General features: G+C 43.5%; 1 protein-coding gene across 1 annotated transcript in view; it reads left to right on the plus strand.

Annotated features, from left to right (window-relative positions):
• Positions 1–731: 731 nt before the first annotated feature.
• The window catches only part of SFRP4 (secreted frizzled related protein 4), a 102705-nt gene continuing 76842 nt past the window's right edge, over positions 732–26594 (plus strand). Inside the window, exons 1-3 of the mRNA XM_078688213.1 lie at positions 732–1755; positions 2709–2789; positions 2906–2971. Of these exons, the coding sequence (XP_078544339.1) occupies positions 1314–1755; positions 2709–2789; positions 2906–2971 (589 nt within the window). The 5' untranslated portion in view covers positions 732–1313. The remainder of the gene's footprint in view (positions 1756–2708; positions 2790–2905; positions 2972–26594) is intronic.

Below are 26594 nucleotides of genomic sequence, written 5' to 3' on the forward strand. Positions count from 1 at the left end.
ATGGGCTTCAGCTTACGTCTCCTGGTGTCATGAGCTGTCTGCGAGCGACCGGAAATGCACCCACACAAAGGGGAAGATTGTGCTGATTTAAAAAGACTTACTAAGAAAATAATGTCATTGACCCTTCCGTGACTTCACGCCAGGCCAAAAAATCGACGCGGGGAATGAATGATTAAAATCCTATCAGTAAAACCAATCTTAATTGATTGAAGTGCTGAAGGGGAAACATGGGCTGCCCCCGTCAATCCACAGTCAAGACATCTAACAGAGTTAATTGAAACTCCAGTGCAGACACTGGATAAAGGACAAGCACGGCAATCTTATTCTCTTGTCTGTGTGCTGCTTTTGTTTCCCACAGTAATTGATTTATATAGGGATGAGGTACAGTAGAATTGCCCCATGTACTCTTTCAGCAAAAAATCAGGCAGTAATACAGCAGGTCCTCTGCAAACTTTCTTTAAAGCCTGTCTTGTGCGATCTTTAATTGCACCCTGGAGAGTAACCCTGGTTGCTGCTAAAATAACACACAATCTATCAGTTGCCCGAGGAACGTTTTCGATGCTAGATTTGCTCGTATGCCTCAAAAAAGAGAAACTGCATAAATACATCTTGGACAAATTAGAAGGAAGTCTTAGCCCCCTTCCGGCGAGGGAAAGAAAAACAGGATAAAAGACTGGAAAAGTTTATGTTCTGACACTTTTGGAAATCCAGCATACGTGAGAGAGGAAAAAAAAGTCGGACTACAGCACAAGAAAGACTGCCTTTGCAGTTTGTGCATCACTAACATTTTTCAGTTTCTTTTTTTTTTCATTCGCACGAGCTGCAAAATCGAAATTGAGTGGGAGAGCCATTTCTCTTTTTTATTGCAGACATCAAAAAGAACGTCTGAACTTCGGGATGGGAGCTGATGAGAAATTTAGTGATGTCGACATGGGATTAAAACCAATAGAGATGATGTCACCCTGGCTGAGAAGGGAAAAAAAAGGTGAATGATGCATCCCCCGAAGAAATGGATTGACCCCACGTCACTTTTGGCTCTGGTATAAAAGTCTCCCTGCAGTTTCCATGGCTGTCTGCAATCAGATCACTCCTAAAAGACTGAGCAACAAAAAAAGTTCCATGTGATGAGCACAAGGGCGAGGCGTCCTCTTAGTCTGCTTGTCGTCTTTCAGACTGAGTGACAGTTCGCAGCATCAAACAGCAACAATCCACACTTGTAGAATAAGCAACAGGGTTCCCACCTGCAGTTTTGTTGTTTTTGTTTTTGGAACAGAGCAGATCTGGAAGGTTTGAGCCGGCTGAGCGTTTCAAAGATGCTGACAGCATTCGCCACAGTGGTCCTGTGGATCAGGTTTGATCTGGGAGTGCATGCTGCTGCTTGCGAAGCCATTCGGATCCCGATGTGCAGGAACATGCCCTGGAACATCACCCGGATGCCCAACCACCTGCATCACAGCACGCAGGAGAATGCCATCCTGGCTATTGAGCAGTACGAAGAGCTGGTGAACATCAACTGCAGCCCAGTGCTCGGTTTCTTCCTCTGTGCAATGTATTCACCCATCTGCACCCTGGAGTTCCTGCACGACCCCATCAAGCCCTGTAAATCCTTGTGCCAGAGGGCAAGGGATGGCTGTGAGCCCCTCATGAAAAGATACAACCACGTGTGGCCTGAGAGCTTGGCTTGTGATGATCTACCGGTGTATGACCGGGGTGTATGCATATCACCGGAAGCCATAGTGACCGACCTCCCGGAAGGTAAGTGAATGCAAAGAGTGTTCATCAGCAGGTATTATGTATTATAAGGGGCATGTGATAGCGCTCTGTACAAGTGTAATAATCAGTAGATTAAGACTGGTCTCTGCATAAGTCATTGATATGTCTAAGGAGTGTACTTCAAGGAGTTGCACTATTTCAACACAAAACGAGTTCCTTAAAGTCTAAATACAAACAGATCAAAATGTCTAAAGAACCCAAGGTGGTGCTGATTTCTTATTTTGTTGTTTCGGAAATCTCACACGATTACATTCAAGGGAAGGAGGTTCATATAAAGAGGCGGCCAAAAAAGTTACTTTTTCCGATGATAAATTAAGCAATAGATGTTTGAGAATCTCCAACATGCATATTTCTGCCACCTGTTCTTCGGCAGTAAAAGCAACACATGTTGTATTTTCCAGCCAAGCATTAGTTCCAAAGTGAAGCGTCAAACTATATACTTAAAAAAATTGTGTGCCACAGCAGGTAAGCAGCACTTCGGAATCAAAGTGTGACATGCTGACTTACAACCACATGAAAGTTTACGGTAACAAGGCAGTTGTTTATATTTTGTCATCTGCTTTGCTTGCACCCTATTTCTTAACGCACTTTAGCTTGTTACACAAGGGCACAAAGAGATAAAGTCACAACCCTCGGGGTCAATGCAAGATTTATTGCCGAAACCGCTGAATTCAGCCACGCCAGCGTCCGGCTCCAGTCTCTGATGGGCGCCACTTTAATGAGATGATACCACGGCATTTTCAATTCGTGAAAATATCGTAGCACTACACTGTGGGACATATCATTATTGTAATGCACTTAGCTTATTCCAATGAAACGAGTTCAATACAATTGTATCAGGACCGGTTTTGATTGATTTTCATGCACTTTCCCTTTAGATGTCAATTTGCTGTAGTCCCCTTTAAATATTGACGAGTTGCTGGTTTGTGTTTTAGATGCGAAGGTTTCGAATTTCACCGACGAACTGATGGTCCAGGAGGGACCCCATGACAGTGACTGCAAGAGCGCAAATCCCGGTAAACCGCAAACCATATGCTTGCTCATGGTAGCGTCCATGCGTGTGCTCACACCTACACATGCTGACCTCAAGAGAAAGTCTGATTGTCTCTTTTCTTTTTCACTCCCTGTGTAGATCGGTGCAGATGTAAAAAGACAAAACCTTCGCTAACAACCTACCTGGCAAGAAACTACAATTATGGTAAGTGATCACCTTTTCAGAAAATCTCATGTTGCGGCAGTTTAATGATTGCTTTTTTACCGTTTTTGAAGGCAAGATTTTGGGACTCTCCCTCAAGAATTGTAGGGACAGGAATTTTATACCTACTCTGTTGTGGGGAGAGAGAGAATACAGTCCACGAATTCATGGGCTGCACACATCAGAGTACATAACATGTCTCAAGTTCATAAACCGTGAGAGCCAATGAACCTCTCACTGTTCTGAGATCGATTAGTAATTACTACTTAGTTGGATGTTAGTAGCATAGGTAATTTATTGTGTAATTTGCATACGGGATTCCAAAGTCTGGGTAACCTCATGGTGTCAGATTTAAATGCCCGTAGAGATATTGCAACCTTTTATCCTAGTGATTTCGATAAAAAATTAAAACGGGAGTGAAAATGAACGGGCCAGTGAATATCAAATATGTGCAAAGCAAGGCTTATCTGCTGCAATGACTAAGGAAACTGTGACAGTGGTAATCTATGCCAGATGCTGGATACCATATGTTCATGTGACACATAGTGCATGTATTGCTGAAGCATTCTAATCCATATTTTTATTGCTTACAATTCCTTCTTTGTTTCAATTTTAAATATAACCTAGGTACCCTCTGATATTGTCCTAGCTGCCATTTTAGACGTGACCATTCTCTGTACTGAATGAGTGAGTTGTAGATGATCAATGCTTTTACGTGAAGTAAATCTCCCTGAGGCTTGAACTCTTATATATATATATATATATACAGTATGTAAACACCATAATGATTTGCGCCTATCCTTCTGCCTACTCCCAACAAGATATCCCAAATTCTTCTTCTGGAAAAGAGGATGGCAGTAGTATCACTTGATTGACCTCACAAGCTGAAAATACAATTAGGATGTAATGCGAATTCTTGGTTATGTTCAAATGTGTGTACTTAATGATTGCCCATCAAGGGAAAATGAATATATCATGTCAAGCTTAAATACACTCATTTTTCTAGCAGAGCTCTCATTAAAACATATATGAGGTAACTCTTGTCGCTGTACATTCAATTTAAAATTTCAAATGGAACTTTTGAAAACAACTTCCAATGGAAGGCTCACATGAATGTATATTCATTGAAAAAAGAAAATGTAAATGTTAAAGTAACATTATAGTTCATTATGAAATAAAACCTAACGGTTAAAAACCAAAAAGGCTGAAATACGCCACTTATAGTTTAGTGAACTAGTTTAAACTTGCTCCCATATAATGCACTGCTTTTTGATTACATCTCAGATGATATCATTATTAATACTGATATTCACATTATTCCTTAAACTCATAAATCATTTTAAAAAAGAAAGTTGTTAGTGAAAAGCCTATAGACATATACACTATGAAGTTAATGTGTATATGTGTGTGTGCATAGAATGGAAATAGCTTAAGCTGTGAAGGCAAGTGCGGTTGTGCATGGTAAAAGTTAAATGGTGCACATGTACAATCCAGCAAAGGTTTGGGTGCTAGTAGTACTCAATGTTAAGCAAAGTAACGGCTGAGCGCACCTGAAGTGAGTTACAGAGGCATGTTTTAAAGTAGGTGAGGCTTAAAGCCAAAGCATGTTCGAATATCTGTCAGAGAAGCTAAAGCATCTGTTGGCAAAAGACTTACCACCTGTGGCGTTTGGGGCACATGCCGATGTTAAATATGTGTAATACTGTGCTACAGCCAAATATTATGTAACAAGGAAGTTAATAAGGCATAGATTTTTATTTCCAGAACTTTACTGAACATTTGGATGCACTGCTGATTGTTGAATAATGTAGAATGTAGGGGTGGCCCTCCAAGAGGTGGATTAACTCATATACTGGATTTGTAAACATGGCTCTAAGGTTGTATGTCATTGTGCTTATCTACAGGTGATTGTCCATAGCGCATAAGCGAAGGTGTTTTATTAGAGGCAAATGCATACCTGTCAGTCAATCTCTTGACTTACAATTGCAGATCATATTAAGCATTTAAGATGTGATCCTGTTAAGATCAAGGGCCAGATGTAGGTGGCCAATTACCGGTCGGTAACAGCCGAATTCGGCCGTTACCGACCGGTAATTGGATTTTGAGATGTAGGGGGCAGAATCGGTAAATTTACCGATCGGTAAATTTACCGATTCTGTAAATTACCGATTCGGTATTTTTACCGATTCGGTAATTTTGAGATGTAGGTGGGACTCTTCTGAGTCCCACAAGCCTTACAGAATCGGTATTTTACCATCAAATTCAATTTGATGGTAAAATACCGATTCCGGTGTGCATGCACATGTGTGCATGCACACCTGTGCCATATGACAGGCAGACCTGCCCTTAGGGCAGGTATGCCTGCCACATGGCACCCGAACCTGTTCTGGGGGTGCTAGAGGGTGTCAAAGTGACACCCCCTGCACCCTTGTGAAATTCGGTATTTACCGACTCGGTAAATACCGAATCGGTAATGCCCATTCATTCCTATGGGCTTCAAAGCATTACCGGTCGGTATTTACCGAATCGGTAAATACCGACTTTTACAGATTCGGTAAATCCACATCTGGATTTACCTACATCTCCCTCCTTATATTTTACCGATTCATAAATACAGAATCGGTAAAATTCGGTATTTATGAGTCGGTAAAATATATTTACCTACATCTGGCCCATAGTGTACAAACTCCTTTTTGGAGAGTAGTCAAGGTTTAACAAGCATTTGCACTGCAATAGGTCTTGCATTTACGCGTCTTTGAGCTATTGACATTGCAAATAATAATGCCTTTTATTTTTGTTTTTGTTTTTGAAACATAAATTAAAGGCATTGTTATTTACAATGCCAATAGCTTAAACTTGTGTAAATGCGAGACCTATTGCATTGCAAATGCTTGTTAGTAATGCAACAAAAATATTTTAATTATCGTTCTTCACATTACAATTCAAGGCTAAGTTTATACAGCTTCCTGGGAAAAGTATATAATTTAACACTTCTGTGAGAGGGCCACTATAAACATGTGAAGGTGTTATTGGTGCTGTATATGCGTTATTTAATTGTATTTACTTGATGACTAGCCTTAGTTGTGAACTTCGGTTCATCAGATAGCGCTTTATGGGCTCCAGATGTGTATGAAGAAAAGTGCTAACACTAGTTCCAGATTTCCCCTTATATTCCACTGGTGTCTGCCTGTGCCAATATGGTGCCAGTAGGCTGTAAAGTAAAGGTCATGGGAGAGAGCACAGCATATACTCCTCCCCAAGTACTCCATGGCTTCTTTCCCTTACCCATTAAACTATGCCCTTTTTAGGTCTAACTATTATGGCGTGGGTGGGTAGTATCTTTATAGTGAAAAGATCTTAATTCGACTAGTGCCACACAATTGCAGCTTTTATGTGAGGAAGGGATGCAGTGGATGTGTTGACCACGTATTGGTGATCAGGTCCCCACCACCTTTGAACCCCAAATCTTATGAGGTTTTGCCATGGGGCCTCACCTTGACCTGCCCACTTGCTCTTTCAGGCCCCTTCTAGTGCCTTCAAAGGACGCAATCGCCCCTCCTCTCCCCAGGGATGGTGCTCAACCACAACAGGGTGATTCCCCAACTTACCCTCAGTGGCCCACCTTAGCCCCCGTCTATAAAACACACACAAACACAATTAACTTTTCTTCCGCTACGCAATATCATTCCTGCTATAATTTGATTGTGTACTGCAACTTGCAGGTTATAATGTTGGTCAGAAATATAAATGATTTGTGGGTCGATGAGGGGTAATTGAGTGAACTTTTTTCCCCATTTTCTTTTCGGTCTCTGTATTCTATTGTCAAAGTAGGCTCTGCTGGAGTTTAAGTGTGTGAGGAGGGAGGGTGCTCGCCCATGCGCCTTGAAGGTGGTCTGTGGTCTGTAGGCCACGTTATGGATATGGGGGGTTTAAGAACACAATGGGTGAGATTAAGTCCGTGTATGGTGAGGAGTGAGTACATTAGTGAGGTAAATAAGTGGGTCATTCGCGAGGTGGAAGGATCCCAGGTGCTGTGAAGTGCATTAAAGGCAGATTGCTCAGACAGCTTTCATGAGGCCTAGTCGTTTGGTGCAACCTTCCCCCCAATTGTCCTGCGTGACTGAGCAGGAAGGTAGTATCTTTGAACCGCTTCCTGTTGTTCTCCAATCCTGGACCTCACTCCTCCGCCCACTATAAAACTATTAAAAATTGGTGCCTGGCCTCTCTGCCTGTGCATCGTGCAACCTCAGATCACGCATGCTCCCGGAATTGGGAGGGGGAGCACGGGATCCTTTTGAAGGAGATGAAAGGTGTGTGGGGAGTGGGAGGACTCCAGCAGTTCGCTCTCAGGGGTGCTAGGCCATTTCCAAGAGGTTATTATGCATGACAAAAGAGGATGTGACTGCTTGAGGGGGGCTTTGATCTGCTGCTGCCTTCCTTCCGCCTTTCCTACACCTCTGGGGGGGGGGAGCCTTGTACCTGCTCACCTGTTGCTAGAAGGGAGAGCTGGGGGGGCTAAGGGCGGGCCTGTGCGTGAGGTAAAGGATTCTGCTGCATTTACATATCCTCTCGTTTTCCTCAATAAAATCACCATGCCATCAATGTATGATCAATATACGAAAAATGAGACCAGTATCTCTTCCATGTGCGACAAACCTCGCCTGCCTCCTCTCAGAGAAAACAAAGTCGCCACATTCCCCCCGCAATGAAAACAAGACGATCCTCATGCCGTGATATCTTATTGGCAACAACTTTTCAACACAGACACCCCGAGCGTAGCATTTCTGGTTAACTGCAACAAACAAAAAAAAAGCTGTCGCCATTGTGAAAAAAATATAGTGCTTACTGACTCAGTGTAACGCCGCAAGTAAACAATCCAGTAATGATGGCTGGTCACAAAAGGGGACAGGGCGGTAACAAGGAGGGACTAAGAAGCCTCATCATCAATCAGAAGCCAGCATTTACCATGGACGATGACGTCAGCCAATGAAAAATGTGGCGGGGCTTCCACACCACTTCTAAAAATAACCTAATACTGCATGCCTTGCAAAGCGAGCAGCGTATGCGCTGCAACGCTAGGCGAGACCTAAAAATGGAATGCCTCAATTAAACTCTGTGGTGGCATTTTGTTTGTGAGGTGGGTGAAAACCAGTAAAAAGAAGGCAACATTCACCAAGTGTGGGTGACATCACAGATATGTTATGTGTCCAGCATGTGTTCAAAGTTTAAATCTATTATCACTTGATTCTTGATAGAAAATTGGGCACAAGTTGTAGCTCGTTGAGTTGCCTCAAGTTCACAATCACAAACCTTATCGGACATTTTCACAGTGACTGGATATTATCACCAATGATGTAATTTGAAATGTCATCAGTGATGTCATCAAGGATGACATTTAGCATGTCATGAGTTTTGTAGTAGGTAAGGTCAAAAGCACTGCGTGACGGGGCGCAAGTTTGGTTAGTTCGCTAAACTATAACATGTGTATTTTTAGTGGTTGTTCGGTTTCAAAACATTAGTTTTTCTCTCATTTCATAACCTAACTATAAGATTATTTAAACCTTAGGTTTTTTCAGTGGATTTTTGTGTTCTTTTAAAATATGAATTGAGCATATGCTCAAGTCCATGGGGCAACCTGAAACCAACCCCTCCCACCCCACTGCTCACTGCCATTGGTCATGCCCAGTGGAGAATTGGCCATGGGTGGTGCCCTCCAACCAGACTCTGCTTCTAAACACTGCAAGCTACCAGACTCCCATTGTGCATAATCTCCAGATGCAAGCGCAGGGCCTTGCGCCTGGCCAGGCCCTTCTGCCCAACTTCCAACTTCCAGCGGTTGCACAACCTCCCCGGGTGCCCAAACAACAGTTAAGTATGGCCTTTGGCAATGTGCAGCAGGGGTTGACCGCAGGGCCTGGCCTCTGGTCGGCTCTCATTCAACCTCCTGCATGTGCCCAGCCATTTGCTGTGCATGGCCTCTGGAAACATCGTGGCAACCGCATTTATTATATATATATATATTTTTAATATTTTTATTGTTCCCAGAGCTTACGTCATTTCATGTATTTAAATAGAGATATTTATAGAAGGACCAATTTTAAAATTATAAGTGTTGTTGTTCTAAGCTACTTTGATTTATCGTGTATTTTGCACATTAGATTAGACTGAGCAGTCTGTTGTTTAGTTCAACCATCATGTGACATGAACATGTGATCAGGGTGGGATGTCCTTAACATTTAAAACTAATAGGCATTTTCACAGTCTTCATGTGAACAAGGGCTCTCGAGCCCGAAACGCGTCCTCCCTATATGCTGATACTGGGTCAATAAAGAACATCTTGCCTGCATTTAGAGGTCTGTCTCTCCTTCTTCGCCTTGTGGAAAGTGGTTGGAGATTACGTTCGTGAATATATAAATATATATAAATATATATATAAATATATATATATATATAAATATATCCAACAACCAGGAACCACACTTTTGAAGGAGACCACAGAAAATGAAGAATATGCTCTTTATTTTGCAATATGGCAGCTTGCTGGCAAAAGTCTTGTTCAGGATGGCTAGTTCATCACATAATAGCCGCTTTACAGGGAAGCGCTTGCTTTGAGCTCTGTATGGCAACTATAAAGCGGGGCAGGCGTCTACCAGGACGGCAATATCAAAGACTATGGATTAAATTGCATTGAATGTCAGCGCACCCACTGAGGCAATATCAAACGCGCACTACGCATCCCACAAGGCCACAGTGAAGGCCACGCCTACCAGGTTGGGATGAGGATATTAAGTGTGGCGTTCCAACGCCTGCATTTGTGCTGATAATCACGCCGCTGAGGAAGGGATTTTGCATCCTGAAACGCGTCCGGCTATTATGTGATGAACTAGCCATCCTGAACAAGACTTTTGCCAGCAAGCTGCCATATTGCAAAATAAAGAGCATATTCTTCATTTTCTGTGGTCTCCTTCAAAAGTGTAGTTCCTGGTTGTTGGATTTGTAACGGCTTGCCCAAGTCGTGAAGGAGACCCGCCGCCGCAGGCGGTCCCGCTTCGAGCATCACGCTGATGTCGGAATTGGGGAGAAAACATCGATGCCGGCGCTTTACAGGGAAGCGCTTGCTTTGAGCTCTGTATGGCAACTATAAAGCGGGGCAGGCGTCTACCAGGACGGCAATATCAAAGACTATGGATTAAATTGCATTGAATGTCAGCGCACCCACTGAGGCAATATCAAACGCGCACTACGCATCCCACAAGGCCACAGTGAAGGCCACGCCTACCAGGTTGGGATGAGGATATTAAGTGTGGCGTTCCAACGCCTGCATTTGTGCTGATAATCACGCCGCTGAGGAAGGGATTTTGCATCCTGAAACGCGTCCGGCTATTATGTGATGAACTAGCCATCCTGAACAAGACTTTTGCCAGCAAGCTGCCATATTGCAAAATAAAGAGCATATTCTTCATTTTCTGTGGTCTCCTTCAAAAGTGTGGTTCCTGGTTGTTGGATTTGTAACGGCTTGCCCAAGTCGTGAAGGAGACCCGCCGCCGCAGGCGGTCCCGCTTCGAGCATCACGCTGATGTCGGAATTGGGGAGAAAACATCGATGCCGGCGCTTTACAGGGAAGCGCTTGCTTTGAGCTCTGTATGGCAACTATAAAGCGGGGCAGGCGTCTACCAGGACGGCAATATCAAAGACTATGGATTAAATTGCATTGAATGTCAGCGCACCCACTGAGGCAATATCAAACGCGCACTACGCATCCCACAAGGCCACAGTGAAGGCCACGCCTACCAGGTTGGGATGAGGATATTAAGTGTGGCGTTCCAACGCCTGCATTTGTGCTGATAATCACGCCGCTGAGGAAGGGATTTTGCATCCTGAAACGCGTCCGGCTATTATGTGATGAACTAGCCATCCTGAACAAGACTTTTGCCAGCAAGCTGCCATATTGCAAAATAAAGAGCATATTCTTCATTTTCTGTGGTCTCCTTCAAAAGTGTGGTTCCTGGTTGTTGGATTTGTAACGGCTTGCCCAAGTCGTGAAGGAGACCCGCCGCCGCAGGCGGTCCCGCTTCGAGCATCACGCTGATGTCGGAATTGGGGAGAAAACATCGATGCCGGCGCTTTACAGGGAAGCGCTTGCTTTGAGCTCTGTATGGCAACTATAAAGCGGGGCAGGCGTCTACCAGGACGGCAATATCAAAGACTATGGATTAAATTGCATTGAATGTCAGCGCACCCACTGAGGCAATATCAAACGCGCACTACGCATCCCACAAGGCCACAGTGAAGGCCACGCCTACCAGGTTGGGATGAGGATATTAAGTGTGGCGTTCCAACGCCTGCATTTGTGCTGATAATCACGCCGCTGAGGAAGGGATTTTGCATCCTGAAACGCGTCCGGCTATTATGTGATGAACTAGCCATCCTGAACAAGACTTTTGCCAGCAAGCTGCCATATTGCAAAATAAAGAGCATATTCTTCATTTTCTGTGGTCTCCTTCAAAAGTGTGGTTCCTGGTTGTTGGATATATAAATATATATAAATATATATATATATATATATATATATATATATATATATATATATATATGTTTTTTCCACTGAAAAAGCAAAGGATAAAGTGACATTATAGCTAGATGAATACGTCAGTGACAACATTAACATTTGAACTAAAAAACACAGAATATCACCTGTTATAGTTAGCAGAGCTAACTATAACTTGCACCCCAACATGAACTGCTTATGACCTCTCATAATACATTACTCATGACATGTTCTATGATATTTATGAAATCACTGATGCATCTCAAATGACAGTGATGATAACATCCAATGAGTTTGTTATTTTGTTTTATAGTTTGTGTAGTGGCAGGCAAGTACCATATTACTTCTCTACCTTATTTTGTACAGACTGTATCCAGCTCATGGGTGAAAGTGTCTACAAAACACATGTGCTCTTAACCACTTGGCTGCTATGCGTTTTCCCCCCCGGTGCTGGGATCGCCCATTTTCCATTATTCATGACGAGCTGGGCTCGTCATGAGCGTGCGAGGAGGCTACACCATGACGAGCCCAGCTCGTCATGAGCGTGGAAGGGGTTAATGCATCATGGGTGTGTAGAGGTATTGAACACTATATACATTTTTGTATTCAAGAGTAACTCTTAGTGCAGGTGACAGTTGATGACTTGTTCCAGTGTGTTCCACACACGTTTTTTTGGGCCTGTAGAAAAAGTTTCCAAAAGGATAAAGATTTTGCGTACTAGATACTAAGTATTGTAAGCAGCCTTGAGTTTTTAGGCAGAATCATCTCAGCATGACAATTTGTACATAACATAAAAAGCTGTGTGCACCAGGTACTAACCTATGTACAAGTGCTTGTTTTCTTCAAGCTATGGGCGAACTGTAAAGTTTTCACCAAAGCATGAAGGCTGCAGGTAGTATAAGCTTTAGCACCTTCAGACCTTGTGTTTTTGTGCTGAATAGTGTCTCTTTGGACACGTTTTGCATAGAGTAAACACTGTTCTCCATAGATACTTTTTAATATTCTGTTGTGTGTTTCTCGTGAGAGTTTTGCTGTATGCAAATAGTGTCGTATTGAGTAAACTCTCCATAGAATAAACACTATTTACAGTACATACTTTTCTACTCATATCCACTTTATTTCTCACTGTAGGTTTGGTGGCTGTGTTGGGCTTAACACAGGTGAAGGGTGTTTGAAGTAGCACATTAGTTATTTAACAGAAGTTGAGTATCTGGGAAAAAAAGTTTTTTCTCTGAACAGCAGTATACAGATTGAACAACGTGTGCAGGAAGGGTTACCCACCTATCCGTGGTTGAATGGTAATCTAATGCTCGGCTACCCATGAAGTGTATGGTATAGGCTTAGTGTTGCACAGATCCCAAGCTTGGTTCACCTAAGGGTGTTGTATGTGTGATGGCATTAACTCCATCACTGCCAGGCCTTTCCCCCCAAGTGCTAAGCCTTTTTAGGCTATTTGTGATAGTTTGCTCTTAGGCCTTCATAACTTCTTGTCCACATAAGCAATCCACGCCAAATTTGCGTCCTTTTTTCCAAACATCCTGGGCATTCTAAAGGTACCCAGGGTTTGCGGATTTCTGTGGAGGGGACTGAGAAATTAGCCAAAATATAACTACAATTTGGGGGTTTGGGTGGGAGATATGGGGGAAAATGCTGCAGAAGAAAGTGTCCTGCAAATGGCATCAACTAAAGGTTTGGGGTGCTAAAATCACCATCTTCCCAGCTTTCAGGAACAGGCAGACTTGATTCAGAAAGCCACATTTGTAAAAACAGTTTTGGCATTTTAGTGAAAGATAGCCCATATTTTTTTGTGCTTTCAACCTCCTTCTTGGTGGAAACAGGTGTGACACCCTTGGTGGATCCCAGAAGGCTATACATTTCTGAAAACTAGATACAATTCTAAATTCAATAAAGAGTCATTCATGTAGATCCTTCAAGGTTTTCCCACAGAAAAGAAGGACCCGATTATGAGTTTGTCAGTCTGACCGCTGAACCGCCGTTGCGGCTGTCGGGAGAATGCTGTCAAGCCGGCGGCATCCTGACTGCCACATTGCGATTTCACAGCTGGGCTGGCTGGGTTCCAGCAACAGTGCCATGCCGGCGGCACTGTTAAGTCCATGTCGTGCAGAAACTGGGGGTGCATGCATACAGGAGGTACAACATGTGCCCCCATGCATGCATCCCCTGGCCCTAAGGCAATAAGGGGACCTGTAAACTGTGAGAGTGAGGAAACTCATAATCTCCTTTGTGGTGCCGCAGCAGCACCACCAGCATATTGCAGCAAGACCGCCAGGGATTATGAATTGCCGGGGTAGCAGCAGTCCTTTGGAGGTCTGACTGCCAAACTCATAATAGGGTGGTTGGACCGCTGTTGCGGCTGTGCTCGCACTGCCACTGTGACTACAGCGGGTAGAGCAAAGATGGTTTTACAGAACATTGGGCGGGAGGCTTAGAAGAGCCCAGAATGATAAGGAAAATTAAATTTGAGTAGTGTTGCAGTTTGTTTCTATTCAGCCTGTGTCCAATTCCAAAGTGAAAAAATGCATTTGTAAAGGCAACAGGTCTACTTTGTGCAAACAGAGCAATGCACACAGGCACCCTATTTTTTTATTTCATATGTTTGCAGTGCTTAAGCAACCCTGCATGCTTCGTGGGAAATAAAAAGAATGTACAGATATATGTGAGCCAGATACAGACATTGCATGGAGACGCAGAACTAAAACTTTTTTGAATATGCAAGCCTGGCCGTGGGTTGGGTATGGTTGTGCTTGTCTGTTTTTGTGAAAGCTGCTTATGAACAGACTTGTGGGTTGGTAGGGTGAACAACAGCTGCTTAGACGTCTGTAAGAGCTACAGATCACAAGTTCAAATCCATGTGGGACCCACAATGCTGTTCACGCTTCCAAGGTCGAATCAGTGAGTATTACTGTCTTGCGTGATGAATTGAAAACACCTCGAATATATAGGTGAGAAGAGGAAAAAGAACACAGATCCACTCAAAGGAATCCAATCCGACAGCAGGGAGCAGCGCTCTAATTAGGGGCGGAATGGACCTCCTCGGAATTCCACAGAGCTTTTATGCAACTCCGTGTAGTGCAACTACACAAACTCCACCCATCCCTGATTATATTTAGATAAATATTGGCTATATTTCTAAACTGGTGTGGACTCCTTTTGTAGTATTTTTACTGTGTTACTGTGTGTGGGTATAAATGCTTTACACATTGCCTCTGAAATAAGCCTGACTGCTCGTGTCAGGCTACCAATGGGGTGAGCAAGGGTTATCTTAGCTGTGCAACTCCCTTACCCTGGCTAGAGTGAGAGTCCCTACTTTGACAGGGTGCAAACCACTGCCAACTAGAGACCCCATTTCTAAAATTACTTTAACACAGTTTAATGGTAGTCAGTTTGTGGACTGAGGAAGGTCGACCTTGCTTTGATTCAAACTTTTGACCTACAGAGGACAGTAGATATTAGTGGCGCGCATTAACTGACTGAGTGATGTAGCTGGCTGACAATGAGCAAAGGGCGGATTTTGTTGGCTTGGATAATAAGCAAATATGGGATTATTTCAGCTAAGAAGACACTTCTGTAAAGTACAAATGGAGCCTTACCGGTCTATCAGTCTTTTTGTCTGTGTAATTTAGGACATTAGTTATTTCATAATGATAAAGGAAGTACGAGTTTTTGTTTTGTTACATCTCGTACCATAATTAAATAAACATTTATTTCTAGATTAATGATAATGAAGCTACAAATAACAGAGAGCTATAATTACATTTAGGGATTACATAAACGAATTAACTATGTTTTATTTCATACAGATATGTATTTTATAACATAACAATTCATTTTGTTACCCCAGATATTCTTGTTTCATTTGTAAAGACTAATTTCTGACTACAGAGCCAATTTCAAAGGCTAGTGACATATTTCCCTGTGCAGTTTATCCTCAGGATAACCCAATTTCCTGTGTATTAGCTAATTACGGTCATGCCGTTTCCACAATCATTGTTGCCGAAGTGCTCTATCATCATAGAAAGACTGTGGGAGAAATGTGACGTTTTTAATTTCAGATTTGTATGCAAATGATAGGCAAACTGACATTATGTCAACTGCGAAGTTGTCCTTTTCTACACATCACCTAGAAGATGTCATACAGGCGCACGTATTTTCCTTTTCTATCCATGCTTATCATATCATCAGTATTACTCGGCAAGAAAATGTGTCCGGTCGTGTGTAGTCATGTATTGTGATTTATAGTTGATAGTGTTGACAGGGACGGCCGGTGACATTTGAAAGTGGTGGGGCGTAAATACTGCACTGTGGCGAGCGCGCGCAGCGAGCGAGGCCCAACCACCTATGGGGGATTCGGGGGTTCTCCCACGAGAACATTTTGAAAAAAGAGTGGGCAAATGGTGCATTCTCAAGCACATTTGAGAAAGAGATATCTTGGCCAATACATCTCTGGGAGTAGCCAGACAAGTCTCTTTGCACTTGCACAGATACATCTCTCTCCCTGCATTCGCATAGGCATAGTCACCCTGCACTCATAGACCCATTACTCACCCTTCCCTGACACATCACTAAGCCAGCATTCACCCATCCACATCACTCACTCTGGTCTCACACAGGCACACTGCTCACCCTGCGCTTACACAGACATCACCAACCCTGCACTGTCACAGACATCACTCACCATGGACTCACACAGGCACACTGCTCACCCTGCGCTCACACAGACATCAATCACCCAGGACTCACACAGGCACACTGCTCACCCTATACTCACACAGACATCACTCACCCTGGACTCACACAGGCACACTGCTCACCCTGCACTCACACAGACATCACTCACCCTTCAATGCACTGCACTCAATAGGTTTCATGTCTTTCAGCCTGTCTAGGCCCGACATTGCCTGGTGACAGACGCCAGTGCATAACACCATGTCAACTGGGGCCTCTGAGCAGCTGGGGGTGCTCAGCACAGACCCAAGAATGCAAGCAGCCCCCCCACAGACACTGGTGTTGTTATTGTAGGCTGTTCGTCACTGCAACAGCCTACACTGCAAAGGAAAGTGGGTTTAGATGCAGCAGCCAGAATAGAACCGTGGGTCAATGCGCCTGCTCGCACTCTGCCCAAATTTAATTTCGTTCGTTTGCGAGCTTTATTCTCATATCAGACCCGCCGCATGCTCTATTGTCAGTGATGCTTTTTATGGGTCTTGGCTGAAATCGCTGCCCCAGGGATTTATTATCCGCTTTCTAGTAATAAGGGATTTGCTGTCTGGCAGGTTTGTACCCAAGTGGAACAAACCTGGGTAGAGGCTCACAGTAGTGGCCCGTGGAGGGAGTTCCATGGGGCGGTGAGGCGGGACATGGGAGGGGCAGGGTGGGGGGTAGTAAACACCAGAATATGGATGAACGGAGGCAAGTAAACAATTAAATAAATAAAACGAATTTCATTGATGCAGCGCGCACAAAGAAATTCGTGTCATTTATTTAATTGTTTACTTACCTCCGTTCATCCATATTCCGGTGTTTACTACCCCCCCACCCTGCCCCTCCCCCGTCCCACCTCACCGCCCCACGGAACTTCCTCCACGGGCCGCTACTGGAGGCTCACCTCCGGGAGGTATTTGGGGTTTGTGTCACTATTTCTGTTAGGATCCTTCCTAGCGCTGCCTGAACACGCTCCCAACCCAGACATCTCTGCCACATTAAGGCTTGAGCATTGAATTCTGCCATAAATACAGAAGTCTGCCTCACCGGGGACCGGCGCCAGAACACCAGTACGAGTGAGCGACTATAGAGTCCACGCGCTGCAGCTACCAGTGCACACATAATGCACAGCGAGTGAAGCGCATTGTCCCTCGGTTAAAGGGCTGGCCAGTAATCTGAATGTGCAATCACTGCCAGTGGTAGTGCAGTAATAAATGAATACGTGCAGTCCGGTGACAGCAGTCGACGCCTACTGCTTTATGAGTAGAGTACACGCGCTGCCCAGTAACTAAAGTGTGCCCTCAAGACCCAGTGCAAGGGGTGCACAGGAATTATCAATGATTGTAGTGTGCGTGCAGTGTAGTGTGCGTGCAATGCTCCGTGAGTGTAGCATTCGCTCACTGCCCAGTGCTAATTTATTCACAGTTAATTAAAACCATTCAAACAGTCACGGCTCGCAGTACTCGCGAGGGGGGGTGGCGGGGGTCGTGGTGGGGGGTGAGCCAAGGGAGAATAACATTGAGAAAACGTACCTCACCGCCTCTGCTCCTGGTCCGCGTTGGCGCCTCATCTTCAAACAGGAACCGGAAAAGGAACAGCAGCACTGAGTGGCAACCCCTAAGCCAATCTGCAGTGCCAGGGCACAGTTACTCCTCGCCCGCAGCACGCCCATTAGGAGACCGAGGGGCTCCTAATGGGCATGTGCTAACAAGTAAAAACACAAGTGAGAAAATTCGCCCTCCGTCCCCACTCATGCGCACTTGTGTTGTGCTGCTGCCTGCTGCCCCCATCTCTGACAATGCATGTCAGTCAACATGACGCCAGACCGCCCACCCCCTTCAGTCTCCGAAGGGGGTGGGCGGTCTGACGTCATGCTGACTGGCATGCATTGTCAGTTCTCCCTCGGCGTCGGTGTTTGAACTTAAGTAAACTATTCAGTTTACTTAAGTTCAGAAACGTCGGAGCTGCGGCGGGGGGGGGGGGCTACGCCCCCACGCCCCAATGGACGCACTGCGCCTGAGTGTTGATACCGTAAGCTCCTTTAGTACAGCTTTCTTAATCTCGAGTGATAGCTAAACGACCGCCAATGTGCCCCTTCCCCATTGCACTATGAGAAAGTCTTTGGGCTTTCTCTCTTCCAAAAACAGGAAGGACAGTGTTGCATCGGCCATGAGCATCCAAGAACATTGATGGCCAGACAGTATAATCGTGCCACTTGGCAATGTCAGTACTCCCTTTGTTTCTCTTGTATGTACGCCTTAAGGTGTGGTGTTGTCTGCTTGCAGTAGCCTAGCAAGGATGCCTTGGGTCCTGATGCAAGCAAGGAAAATGGTCCATTTCACTGCTGTTTGGGTGGTAAAATGCAGCAATAATCAGGGCTCAAAGGTTCCTTTAGAGCCGTGGGTACCGGTGCTATTGCACCTGCTGTACAAATGATAGCAGTTCGTCGTTTCCACAAGAACTACATAAAATAAAAGAATAGAAAAAGAAATGTGAAACTGTCATGGACGCCACTAAACCGACACGAAGGGTGAAGCTGAATTGACACCATATGCCCCTTACCACTAGCGATGACATCACAAGAAATTATATTTCATGTCCATTGCATTTCCCTTCTAATGATATCACAGGTCGTGATACCCCATGAAATTTGATTCTGATCACATCACAGGACGTGACATTACTGCAGTGAAGAAGCCTACAATAAGGTACAATAGTGTAACAGCAATAACATCGGATGAATGTCTATGATAGGTACCACCCATATATTAACTCTGGATATACTCTAATATGTGAGGCATGAAGCTGTGATAATGTTTATGTTTATGAGATTTGTAAAGCGCATGACTACCCTTGGGCATCTCAGCGCTGAGTAGCTAGTCGTGCTTCAGTCACATACCTTAGAACAGTCCCCCGACACCAAGTAGAACTTCAGAGCACCTCATTACAGACTCAAATTCCAAGACAAACGTTCAGATTCAAATATACAATCTTCCTTTCTTAGTCACAGCGTCAAATGCTAAGCATAGTCCCAAATGTCCGGACACAACATCTTCTTCCCGAGTACAGCCTCACCCACTAGGCACAATTTTATCTGAGTTGCAGGTGAATAGTGTGAGTGAGATCTTAGGGACCAATTCATAAAGGTTGACTTACACTTTTGAGCAAGTTTACTTCTTTTCGGTATTTACAAAGATAAACTTAGACCAAAAGTCTAACTTTACTACTTTTCGCTATTCATAGAGGTAAGTAACTACAAGTAAAGTTAGACAACTTCAAGCATCATTAGCATGTAAAAGAAATAAATATTCATTGTGGAATAAAAATGTATATTGTTTACGTAGCAGTGACATTAGACATTATCTTTAACCAAACACTAGATAGATAACTGTTTTATTGTAGAATTATTTATCATCATTACAAACATTTCATTTTCACTACAAATTGCATAACTGATAAATAAATTGCAAGAACATAGAATTAACACCCCGGGTCACTTGATAATGATATGAAAACGTATATTGTGGAATTCTGCATTTGCAAGGACTTTGGTTTTCTCAGAATCTACTGAGGCTATATTTCTTCTCCATTCAGTTCATTGACAGCTGCCTTTATGATCTTTAACAACTGTGCCAACAGTTGGGTTGATTTCCCCATCAGACAAGACACAACAGCTTCATCGCAGGTTCTGATGTGCAGGGTTCAATAAGTTGGGCACAGCAAAAATGTGCTTAGTGCTTGTAGCTTCTTGCAAATACACACTATATGGCATATTAATTCAGGGATGAGCCGCATAGTCTGTACGGACAATACTATCCGTATTGCTGCTCAATCTCTCATACCAATATGCTTTCAGGGGTATCAGACTGAATCTTAGCCTGATAAGTTGCCATTTCTATTTCTTTGTCAATGTTTGTATTAGATAAATTGGTAAATTCAGGTGAAGACAAATTGACTACCATTTCGCCATGCAACTTTTTGCCAAGGTCCTTCATTCTAAATTTGTGGATATGATTTTAGCTTGCTTCACCAAAATTCTTAATACTTGCTGAGGAGGGAGATGTTCCCCCAAATATCATGCACTTTTAAATTGTCAATCAAGGTGTTAAAGTATTGGTTCCATGATGATTTCTCCTGTGTAAATACCATCTGCAGATGATGTTTCAGTGTACCATTGGTGGCCCACTTTAATTTGACACAGTATAATAAAAATCTTGCATTCAACATTAATTGTTGCCTAGTGAGATTCAATTCTAGCTGAATTTACAACAGGCTTGTGCAATCTAGTAAGTGGAAGAATTGATGATAAAAGTTGCATTGGGCTTTTTTCAGCCAGGAGTCTAGACTATCTTTAAAGGCGATCCCCCAGAAAGTCAACTGTCATCAATTTACAATCAACTACCTTTGTCAGAGAAGTTATGTCTATACAGGTCAGATTCTTTAATAATATTTGAAAAGCAAAAGTAAGAATTTGGGCTGAGCAGTTTTGGGCTTTCACATGCGCTGTGGATCGACCTGTTTCATCTATCCAAACTCTTAGATATTTGCAGGACAAAAACTACTCCAGTTTTACTTTGTTTATGAACAATGAGCCCTTTTTTATTTAATTTTCAACCAAAAATAATGATTTGAGTTTTAGAGAGATTAATTTGGATGTTGTTTATTTCACAGTAGTGGACTAAAGCCTCCAAAGATTTCTGCAACCCAATGGCCATCTGATCTAATGAGACAGTATCATCCTAATACTGTGAAATGTAGATTTTAGTATCAATTAGCGGTGGTGGAAAGGCTCTTGTTGAATACAAGCATAGTTTTCAAGTCAGCTAGATGTAGATAAAATTGATGAGCCGCTAGAATGCGGCCTTATTTTAATCCTTTATTTGTAGGAAGCTTGTCCAACATGGCTCATCTTGCTGTTATCTTGATCTTTACCCGGGTATCAGAGTATAAGTTTATAAAGGCATTTAATAGGGGCGGTGGTCTTCCCCACTTAGCCAGTTTGGCCCAGAGATTGCCTCTGACAACAGTATCGAATGCTGTGAGTAAATGCAGTGTATAACGATTTCCCCTTGGTCACCATTTTTTGGTCTACCAATGTGGTTATACATAACAGATTTCCCTCAATGTTGCAGCCTTTCTGAAACACAGTTTGAAAATACGGGATTAACTGCTTTTCCATGGCCCATTTTGACAGCTCCTCATTTACAATTTGAGCAAATCATTTGCCTTCTACATCCAGTGTTGATAATCTCTGTGGTGATGAATGGGTGTAGGCCACATGAGGGTCGTTTGGCAGTCTGCCATTTAATAAATGTAGTCCCATATCTTTTTTGCATTGGCAATGGCTTTCCCATGATAATCCTTTTCTTGGAACTAGGTTAACTGAGGCAGTATTTTCCAGTAGAAAGTATCCTATTCATGACATCGTGAGCCTTTTGAAAGAGGTTTGCATTGAAATCCTGGGCTATTAGCCAAATTGCGTATACTTACTTAATTTTTATTGATCGCATTTTTGACATCAGAGTTGCTATACTATCTTTTCTTATATAGGTGTTCGAATTTATATTAATTCCGCCAACTATCTGGAGAGGGGGTCTCACCTTATTGATTTTTGAGATCACTTCCATTTTTGTCAAAGATGTAACCCCAAATCGTGAGTCAATTATTCAGGTATCAACCACTAGTTCAAACCCAACTTAGATCGAGACATTACCTGATTTATGACCGTCCTTTAAGGACTTCTTAACCAGAAAAGAAAATTCAGTAAATCAGACCATGGGCAAGATCCTAACCACCTTGTCCCCTGTTGACATATAGTATCCTTTCTCCTCAAATATGAAATTGAATCCATCTTGGAATCAATTAGATTTATTCCTCCACTGTACCATGAGCACGCTCGTACAGGTGCCTCTCAGGGCACATCCTGAGAGTTAATAGCTATCCTATTGTTTACAAAAGTAACTTCAGTGTGCACATTAACCTCTCCCAATGCTGGCGGCTTGAATGCATTGGTTTCAATGTCACTTCATGTCAGTTTATCTGAGCCAGTGCAAGCTTAATGATATTATTCCTATTGAGAATTTCCATTTTGCAACAGGATTGTAATCAGGATATATGATGATTTTATTATTGTCTAGCTTGCCCCTCGTAATGGATATCATAGTTTATGTTTCGATGGCCTCGAAATCCACGTGACCATCAGATTTGTGTGATTTTTTTTTGGCTGGTTGGATCTAATTATGAAGTATTTTACTTCCAATCACATTCCCCTGGCCCATCATTTTTTTCTCTCACTTACTTATGAGAGGGTTGTTTGAGTACTTTATGACTGCTTACTGTGTGGGACATGGTCAAGTGCGTGTTCCAAGGATTGTCGTCAATTAACACTTATACATTTCTTAGTTTAGAAGAAAATATGTCTCTCCAGCTGTTACTACTTGGAAGTCTTTGATAAAATTGTGAAATTATGGTTTATGGTAAGTGTAAAGGGAAGGGTAATTGGTGATGTTCTTTTAAATTGTTGATCAACTGATTACATTTTTGAATTTGTAACACGCATGGCTACTCAAAAGTATCCTGACTAAGGCAAATGCAGGTCAGGAGCACCCTGTTATAAGCTAAACAAGTAGGTTTTTAACACTTCTGGAATGAAGTCTCATTAGGGATAGTTCTGAGTTGTAATGGGAGCTGATTCTAGATCATGGTGACTCGGACAGAGAAGGTGGAGCCTCTAGTTTCTTTCTTTTGAAGTGTGAAACCACTAACATATGTGCATCTCCCCAGCGCAAGGCCCTTGGTGGACAATATTTGTGTGACTTTTTTTATTGATTTTTTTGCTACACAGAATATAACATACATCAACATCTCATGATTATTTCATCATCTCATGATTATATTCCACAGTACAACGTCACTTTGAGTCCGTTTCTCAACATATATCAATATAACAATGGGTAAATCAGACAAATAGTGAAAGGGGGGAGGATGGACATCCTGAATATATTGGGCACTTTACAAAAGCTGAACGTGGCCTGTGTCATGCAGCCTATCTGAAGGAGTCAGTGAGGTGTAGAGGGAGATGAGGTTCGGCTGTCAGTGGCATCCTGTTCAAGAGTATGTAGATATTCATGCAGAGGTTGCCAGAAATCGACTGGGCGTGATGCCTCGGGTTGAAGAGTAGCATAGTCCATGCTAACCCTGTCACAGTGTGACATGTATTTCAGCCAGTTAGCAGGGGAGGGGGATATTGTCTTGCCCCAATGTATTGCTATCTCACATTTCACCAACAATAGGGCCGTTGAGGCGAGTCCGTGTGCTGATCAGGGAAGGTCGGCAGTGTGCCCCATGAGTGCCATCGCTCGTTTCGGTTGTATTGTAATATTTAGTATTTTAGCGATGTGCGGGTAGATAGAGATCCAATATGTGGAAATGATGGGCATATGCATGTATGGTGGGCAAAGTCCGCCTCAGGGGCCTGGCATTTGAGGCAACATGGTTCTCTACTGGAATCATACTTGGGGATGCCCAATGGGGTGAGGTAGGTTTTATGTAGAAACTTGAAATGTAATAGTTTGTGTCCATGGTTAATTGAGATTTTCTGATTTGAGTTCAGCAATAGGACCTCATTTTGTCTGTTAAGGGTGTGCCGAGGGTGATACCAGCGATGCGAATACTGGCACTGGGCTACAAGATAGTATATCTGGAGGTCAGGCACTCCCAGGCCGCCACGTTCATATGGTAATGTCAGAGCGTCCAAGTGCACAGGGGGTTGGCAGCCTGCCCAGATTAGTCGGAGATGACTGTGTAGGGTTCGGAAAAAGGAAATCGGGAGCGGTATTGGGATATTTAGGAAGCAATATAGAAATTGGGGGACCGCAATCATTTTAAAGATCGCTACCCGGCCAGCCAGTGTGAGTGGCAGCTTAATCCATCTCTACCCTTGAACCTCTAGGTTCACCTTCGCAGCCCATAAATTATTTGCAGTATATGGCGTTTGTCCCTGTGTAATTGAATGCCAAGGTATCTGGTATGTCCCTCCATCCATTTAAGAGGATGCCCAGTCACTACTGGTTGAGTAGCACCTGTGAGTGGGAAAAGTTCAGACTTGGCCCAGTTAATCTGCAGGGCTGAGAGTTTATTGAATCTCACTATCTCCTCCACCCGGGGAGAGAGATTATCGGCAGGGTGACTTATGAAAAGAAGGATGTTATCAGTGTATAATGAGACTAGCAAAGGCCCCCGCTCGAGTTGCAGTCCTCGATGAAGATGTTTAGCCTGCATTCAAAATACCAAGAGTCCATTGCAATAATGAAAAGTAGGGTGGATAGGGGACATCCCTGCCTTGTTCCTCTGATCATGTGGAATGGTTCAGTTAATGAGCCATTGATTCGTATGCGAGCCAGTGGCTCAGAGTACAGCAACATAATCATGAACAGGAAGGAAGGGGGGATCCCAAGCGTCTTCAACACTTCAGTCAAGAACGACCATTCCAGAGAGTCGAAAGCATTTTCTGCATCTGGGAGGGCTACTGCTGCTGGTATGGTCGGCGATATCCTGTGAAAAACCGCGAACAGTATATGGAGATTGAGGGAAGTCGATCTGTATGGTACAAAACCAGATTGCATTGGCAAGATTAGTTGTTCCATTAAAAGGGCCAGCCTAGGTGCCAGGGCCTTGGCGAATATTTTGTTATCGAGATTAAGGAGTGAGAGGTGCCTGTAAGAAGTGTAGAGAGTGGGGTCTTTACCAGGTTTTAATAACAGTGTAAGCACTGCTTCTCGCAAAGTGGGTGGCAGCAGACCAGTAGACAAGTCTTCATTATACAATGTTAGAAGCTGTAGGGCTAGGTGCTCTTTAAAGGCCTCATAGAAAGCGGCTGTGAGGCCATCAAACCCAGTTGCCTAAGAGCCATCTAGCGCATCTATGGCTTCCTTAATTTCATTGAGTGTGATGGGTTAGCCGAGGAACTGCCGCTGGCTGTCCTCCAGCCAGACCATTGCTACCCTCCAGCCAGACCATTGTTATCTCCTCTAAATATGAAGAGTTCTGGGGGGGAAGGGGGGAGAGGGGCGAGAAACAGGATGTGTATAAGCACTTTTAGTAGTCAAGGAATGTAGTCTTTACTCCTTCGGTACTGAGCATGCGCGTGTCTGTATCTGTTCGAACTTCTGTTATGTAGTAGACGGTGGAGTCTCAGATCCCCATCCATCTCTGCCATTGTGTCCAGACCCCAAAACTCCAACTCAGTGCTTTTAATTTGTTGGCATATGTCATGCAGTATGCTGAATTGTTTGGATATGCTTACTCCACAAATGTGGGCCTTAAATGCCTCCCAGAGTGTGGCTTGTGTAACAGTGCCAGTGTTGATTGTGAAGTATTCTACTACTGCCTCCAGCATTTCTCCCTTAAATACCTGATCATGGAGAGTATCTCAAGGGAATCGCCTGCGTTTTTTTACTTCGCAGGCATACGGAATATGGAGGTGCAGTAGGACAGGGCCGTGATCGGAGAGGGTGTGAGGTAACACTGTAACCTTAAAAGTCCAATGTAGGATATTGGCCGGTAAGAGGCAGTAGACCATCCTTGTTCAAACTGTGTGTGGTGATGAGTAGAAGGTAAAGCCAGTGTCAGAGGGGTGATGGGAATACCAGGAATCGCGTAGCACATATGTGTCCAGGGTGTGTCGCAGTAGCGTCTTGGCCTTCGGCTTGTCACTGGGGCATACGCAGGAGGAATCTAGTTGTGGACATTGGATCGAGTTGAAGTTGCCTCACATTATTATCTGGTCGACATCAGCATGACACATGTGATTATATATGTCTTGAAAAAAGATTAGGTTGTCCACAGTTGGCCCATACACATCTATCAATATGACCTGCTTATCGGCAAGTAGACCTTGAAGTACAACATTTCAGCCGTCTCTGTCAGAGTGGCCTGTGTATAAGTGAAAAGGAATGTTTTTATGTATGAGTATGTGCTTGCCTCTGGAGTATGAGCTGTATGAGGAAAAGTAGCGGTGCGTGCCCCAGGACTTTGCAAATGCGGGGCTAGAGCCAGGGGATAGGTGTGTTTCCTACAGGAAAGCAATTTTGACACTGTTTTTGCTCAGGTATGCCAAAACTTGTTTGCCCTTATGTAGATTATTTATACCACGAATATTCCAGGTAATGCAGGATATGCCCATTGATTTAGCTAAGTCACTTGTCAGAGGGAAACAAGATTGGGGACATAGTATATGCTTGATTATAATATGGGACGTAGGTGTTGGTAGAGTTATTTGTGGCGTCGCATGACCATGAGATGGGGATAGGAAAAAACATTTAAACATCATTCATTCCAAAACATACCCTTTCTCCT

This window comes from Lissotriton helveticus, chromosome 4_1 (assembly GCF_964261635.1).
Source record: "Lissotriton helveticus chromosome 4_1, aLisHel1.1, whole genome shotgun sequence".
Classification (NCBI taxonomy): domain Eukaryota; kingdom Metazoa; phylum Chordata; class Amphibia; order Caudata; family Salamandridae; genus Lissotriton; species Lissotriton helveticus.